Here is a 6,851-nt window from a genome sequence, read left to right as displayed (position 1 = left end):
ATATATATATATATATATATATAATCAAAAACACATTAGGTATGAAAAAATGGTGCGGACAAAAAAGGATTGAGTACACGTTCGGCACCGTATGTTAAGACGTTGAGGGTCAGGTAAGTTTTCGACCTCTTCTTCCCTCTTAAGTTTATTAACTAAGATTGACAAATGCTGCTGATGATATTTTGACACAAAACGCTGATTTAACTTTTACACCTTTTCAAGGCCATGTCCGTTGATTATTATGCTAGTAGCATTTAGTGTAATTTTAAAATTATTTCCTTCATTTGGTCACCGGTTCGTACCGTAGTAGTTCGCTTCATTTGGTTGTGTAGGTCTGCAAACAGTTCTGAAAATGAAATCACACTTGTTCACTAACGCGTATTTGTACATATAATACCCTTTTTAAATACCACGGTGATATCTAACTCTTGGTAAACTATTTTAATGTCTAGTGTGGGTGGTTTTATTTCTAATGTAGAAATTTGATGGTGAAAGGCACTTAGACCTATCTACATCATGTATGATATAGCAATCTATTTATGTTAACATCATTTTTATAGAAGTAGCGGAGCGAGCAATCTATCATTCTGTCTTTTAGTGGAGATAGGTTTGCATAATTGTGTAGAAACTTTGAGTTTGTGGTTCTTGGTACACTGAAAGCTGTGGTAAGTATTGAATTTTGTATTATTTGCAGTTTCTTAAGATTTGTTTTCACAACGTTTAACCATGCAGGGCATGCATATTCTATTACAAGTCTAATATATTGTTTATAAATTTTAATAATATTTTCTATGGATACCCATGTGTTTTTGCCGGTTAGTATTTTGAGATAGTTTGCTTGTTGCCACACTTTTTTTTTGTCATTTTAAATACATATTTTCTCCAATTTAATTTAGAATCATACATTAGGCGTAACAATTTTGCTGATATCGAGAAATCAAGTGACAGTGCATTTCTTTTGATTAAAACTATATATTACAGTTTCAGTAAGCCTTACTAAATGATCAGTTGTTTGCCGAAATTTTTTGAAACCGTTTTGAACTTTAGGTAATTTTGATGTGATCCCTAGAAAATTTGAGATTCTATTGCTAATTATTCTCTCCAAAATTTTGCATAGACAACTAGTTAAACTGATTGGTCTGTAATTTTTCGGCTTATTTGTTGGTTTTTCTTCCTTCACGAATATTAGGGATAAATTTAATAAAGCTGTTAAGTGGTCAAACAAACTCTGAGGACCTTTCTCTAACAGTATTACTTGTATTTGATCTTCTCCTGGTGCTTCGTTTTTGTTTGTTTTATGGATAGTGTAACCTCAGGTTTAGTTATTGTGTTTGTGATTTGTTGTGCTAGATCCTGATTATTATTTTGGAAGATTGTTGTGGTGGCCGGAACTTTTGGTGTGAATAATTCTTGATTTCTATGTGCATATTCATTTACCTTATTGTAGAAATGGTTATTCATGTCAGGTTCTTGATGTGTTTTAAAAGTTTTCTTGAATTGATCTTTAAAAGCTTCTGCTTTTTGTTTATTTGTGTAGGCAATTTTGTTATTGCCTACACAATATATTGGAACAATAATTGTCCCAGCTATCTTGTTTTAACTGTTTAATTTCATTTCTTATGAAGTTAATTTTTTTTTTAGTATTTGGATCTCTTATATTCATGTATTGTCTTATGAGTAATCTTCTTCTTTTAATCATGTCTATTGTTTGTACACTTGGTTTCCATTATATGGAAGAATTGTATGATTGTTGTTTAGGTATTGTTTTTTCAGTGGCATTTATCAGACACTCAGACTCAGATATTGTTTGACAGTATGCATCAATATCTGATAGCTCTTGTGCAATTTCAAGTATTAAACTTGGTAGTAATCTATCTAATTCATTTGCATATTTAGTCCAATTTGCTTTCCGATAGTCAAATTTAGGTTTTATTATTGGTTGATTATGATGGGGGGAGGCGAGATCGAAGACACGGGTTATTGGTAGTTGATCACTATCTATATCATTTTCAACATAAAAGTTTTATAAATTGTTTGCAAGTTCTATTGTACTAATACATAGATCTAGTATATCACTTCTATGATATCCATCACTGGTATGGGTAGGAGTTTTGTTGTTTAATAACACACAACCAGTATCGTTTAAAAGGTTTAAGAGCCTTATTCCATTTGGTGTTGTGTTATTACAGGTATAATTTTTATGTTTACTGTTAAGATCACCTATTATTATAGATTGTTGATTATATGCTCTTAATTTGTACGGAAATTGCATATCCAGTATATTAACATTTGTGGTAATATCTTCACTATTATTTGAAATATCAATTTGAGTAATAGAAAGAGTAGATTTATACAATAAAGCTATGCCCCTATTGGGCATTTTGTTTATCATATCTACTCTTATGGAGATACATCCTGAAAATGTAAGCGAATTTTGTTTATAAACATAGTTTCAGTAATTACTAAAACATCAGGAGTAGTTTGTAATATTAGGTCTTCGATCTCGTTCCTCTTGGAAGCAAGACCACCTTGGATGTTAATGTGTTGAATTGTGAATGTTTATGTTAAGAATGCACCCAAGAATTTTTGTACTATAAATGATATTGTTGTAATGTGGATTTTTGCTATGTTTATAATGAGAGTGATACAGTCTTGTTTGGTTTCTGGATTTTGGTACAGTACAATGAAATCTTTGAAAATGTTTATAATTGCCTCTATAATTGGACTATTATTTGATGATTGTGTGGGATTTTGTACTGTTTTGTTGTTTGTACTTTGCTTTCATATACTGTTACTTGTTGATGTTGTGATTGTTGCGTATTAACTTGTTCAGTGTTATTTGTTGGTTTCTGTTGTGGTTGTTTTTTGCATGATAGGTGTAGGTGAAAGTGTTTTTCTAGTTTGTTGTTGTGTTTTTAGTGTGGTTTGTTGGGTACTGTTATTATTTATGTTGAAAATTCTTGTTTTAATTTCATTATATTTTAGACAACCTTTATAGTTGGCTGTATGGTGTTGGTTACAATTATAGCACAAAGGGTTACTATTTTCTTTGGTACAATTACTTGTGATGTGGTTACCTCCACATCCAACAAACGTGGTAGCGTTGGCAGTTGAAGCATTTTGTGATAACCACAGCCGTTGTTTTTGTTTCTTCAACTTCAAACTTCTGGTACCAGAGCCTAATACCATTAGTTATCAGTTCCTTAGTTGAGTTTTGTGTAAATGTGTTGTCTGTGTAGACTTTGATAATGTTTATAGGTTGTTTTGTCCTACTTGAAATTATTCGTTCTATTTTTGTGTGTGGGACATGTATTCTTGTTAGTTCGTCTTTAATGTCTCCAATATTAATGGAATAATGTATTCCCATTATTACAAATGACTGTGTATTGGGTTTCATACCCGGTGTATGTACTTTAATTTTGCTAGGACTGAAGGCATCTTTCGGCCATTCAGTTAGCTAAACGTTTGATAGTAGTTATTTTAACTTGTGGTTTGTGTTTTCTAATTTCAGTTGTTAGTTGAGGTTCTTAAGGATTGAGTGTGCGACTTAAAGGAATGAAATCAAAATTGGCGGCCAAACTGGTAGCTACACTTATAGCATTGATAAGAATTTTACAGCAAACATTCATTAGTTAACCAGGCTGCGTTTTTGGCTCAACATAGGGCATGATGGTGTGTAAAAAAATAATAACAAACAAACAAAAAACGCATAAAAATTAGGTAAGAGGAGGGGTTAGAACAAGAAAAAGTACAATAATTGGGAGTAACATCAGTATTATATAATATATTGCACGACAAATACCACAAATACTGTTATTTTAAACGATTTCTAAGAAATCAAAATGTAGACGAGAAAACTTTGAAAAGGTTATGATATCCTGTAGAACACTTAAACCCGCAATAGAGAAATTGAATGAATTTGGTGTTCAAATTATGGTGAGAGAAACCTCGTTAATAGGAAAGTTGTAGCCACATTTGTATGTTTTGATCAACAAAAGATATTTTATCTTCCTAAGTACGTGTGTTTAACTTTCTATGAGATAACTGTTGATTTGGGGTTTTTAAGAAGTAATTTAAGTGTAGTTTAATAAAAATAAACAGAATATTTCATGAAATATGCTTAAAATAACTAATTTATCTTTAAGTTGAATTCTCTTGTATCATTTCTCATCATATTCTGAGTTCAAACAATGTTCTTCATAAGTTAATCAAAGTGTCGAACTAAATCTTTTGCAATAACAACACAATTTTGATGCATAAGCGGCATGCTTACCTGACACAGACACTCGGGAATTACTTGCTGAAACTTGGTCACTGTCAAAATATTAAGTGGTATAAGAATAATGTTAACATTATAAATTTCTTTACGGTGAAGTGTTTATAAAAATATAATTCTTGAAAATCAACTTTTAAAAGCAAAATATATTTTCAGATTAATGTAATAAGATGAAAGAAATCAAGTTCAACTGCATGCTATTCATGATTTCTGTAGATACATGTAAAATACACACATCTAATTTTATTGACTGTGACTTTTAACCTTACATTGTTTACTGAACTTCTGACCTATCACAGGTTGAGTGACTAGGAACTTGAGACTTGTAGACTGCGTGACAACCAATTACATTCATGAGACTATCCAAAAGACTTCAGCTCGACATTTCAAAAACACGCATTGCCTTATCCTTGTTGATAGGATGGTAGATACGTGGGGTATTATTTATAATGCAGATACATATTTTGTGATATTGTTACGACAGAGGAAGTCACGTGATGATTTTCTAGAAGATTCACGAAGAGACGAGATGTACGCTTTTATAAACACCGCCAAGAAGTGACGGCAACAATAGAATTGAATTGCAGAGATAGAGACGGACAATTAACTCAAGCGCGGTAGTGCGTGAATCGTTTGTTGTGAATTATAGCGTTTGATTAAGTTAAACTGACTGTGTAAATTAAGTGTATTGCAAAGTTGTATTGAGAAAGAATAAACTAGTTTTATTTAAGAAAGGACTTGTATCGCTAAAGTTTTTTCGGAAATAATTTTTACGGAAAATTAACAAACGAACAGAGACGTAACAATATAAATGCAATTGTAATATATCAGATTGTACTAGATGCTAAGCACTATAAGAAAAAGTATTATTTAGATATGTGGTCACTAAAAATAGGAAACTCCTTAGGTTAGATTAGGTAAAATGAATAATAATAATATAAAAAATCATGAAGCTCACACGTAGGCAGCTCAGAGTAGCTCGTGAGTATAAAAATTCAATAGTGTGACGTGAGTTCGCACATTCCCCAAGTGATTTACAACTTATACAGGCGCGAATAATAGTTAGACATGATTCAAAGGGCAATAAAACAATAACATTTAAGTATAGATAGATATATAATGTTATGAGTTTAAAGCTACTTGAGATAAACAAATGTAGTTCCAGTTACAAAAAGGTAATCTAGATATATTTCGATTTTTTTTGGTGATTACGAGGTCGGTCAAATTGACCAATCCTGGAAAAGGATTATGGTGGATTAAGTAATAGGTAAAACGTTTGAAATGTATTTAGGAGGTTTTATAGATTACGCAAATGGCATTTAAGGTTTTTGAGATGAATTAATTTATTTTTAATTTTAACATGAAAATCGCTTTTCACTCAGACTGGTAAAAAGAAATATTCGATATATTCACAAACAAATCTTCATTAAAAATACTTCACTAAAAAAATCTGATTTTTTTTGTATATAAAAGTCTTCGAATGTTTATAGAAAGTTTGCCAAATTTTGTGAACATACAAAAAAAAAGTTAAAAGTTTAAAAATTAAAAGTTAGTAGTATCGAAACTATAACAAGTACAAAGTGGTCGTGTGGTCGGTCAATTTGACCGAACCCGTGTTGAGAGTTAATAATTGACTGAGACCGTTGACACACCACACCAACTAACAAATCAGAGACGTGGCTTTTTATGACCTTCACCTTGCACAATACGTTGAAGGGCGTTTTTCATTAGGGTCTCCAGGGAGATGAATTTTTTTTTTAGGGGAGGAGTGTTCAAAAACTTTAGGTCGGGCATTGTTATGTAGGATCTGTCGGGTAACCGCAAGCAAAACATTTTTTTAGCCCTTAGGCTAAACTGTATGCGATTTATATATTGCATACTTCGTGGTTCTTTCATTTCTGTTACGCAAGAAAGCTATAAATCGATTTTTTAGTTTATAAATGTCGCTAACGTTTGTAAATTGACAAGCTGGCTGAGAAATATGCTTGTTGACATATTAATGTACGTGATATTTACTAAATCTTCATGTCGATTTACAAAATATGCACTTTGAAAAAACTTCTTAATTACACGTCAGTTCACCTCTTTAGGTTTCCCATTTTCCTCCTCTGAAGCTCAGACATGTAAGCAGTCATTCTTTCATTTGACGTCAGTAATGATTTTGCCGCCTCCAGGCTCTGCATAGGATGTTTGCATGCTGCTAAAAGCTTGGTCGTTCCCTCGCGCATTTTGATTTCTAAGTCAATCTTATTCTCTAGATCATATTCCTAGAAAAACAAAAAAAACGACAAACATCAAAAGACGATAACATTGTTCACCATTTTGTTTATTCAGTCTAAATCAATTTACAGAATTTGTACTTAAGACATTTTATCAAGAAGCGGTTAACTACATTCTGCTTGTTATCAAAAAAAAGGGTTAAACTTTTATTAGTTTACAAATGTAGAACTTTAGTCACTAAATTACAAACTTGTTTACATACCGTTACACTACCGGTAGGGCCCCCCAGTGACACAGTGGTATGTCTGCGGACTTAAAACGCTAGAATCCGGGTTTCTATACCCGTGGTGGACAG

At 32.0% G+C, this 6,851-nt stretch overlaps 1 protein-coding gene across 2 annotated transcripts in view; it reads right to left on the bottom strand.

The window, feature by feature from the left end:
* LOC106468135 (rhotekin-2-like) overlaps positions 1–6,851 on the bottom strand; it is a 31,675-nt gene that overhangs the window by 14,733 nt on the left and 10,091 nt on the right. For both annotated transcript variants that reach the window (XM_013928547.2, XM_022396442.1), the window contains exons 2-3: positions 6,359–6,543; positions 4,274–4,314 (exon numbers count right to left, since the gene is read on the bottom strand). In XM_013928547.2, the coding sequence (XP_013784001.2) occupies positions 4,274–4,314; positions 6,359–6,543 (226 nt within the window). The remainder of the gene's footprint in view (positions 1–4,273; positions 4,315–6,358; positions 6,544–6,851) is intronic.

The sequence above is a fragment of the Limulus polyphemus genome, unplaced genomic scaffold, assembly GCF_000517525.1.
Source record: "Limulus polyphemus unplaced genomic scaffold, Limulus_polyphemus-2.1.2 Scaffold2885, whole genome shotgun sequence".
NCBI lineage: Eukaryota > Metazoa > Arthropoda > Merostomata > Xiphosura > Limulidae > Limulus > Limulus polyphemus.
Note: the sequence above shows the minus strand (reverse complement) of the source record. Positions and strands in the feature narration are given on the sequence as shown.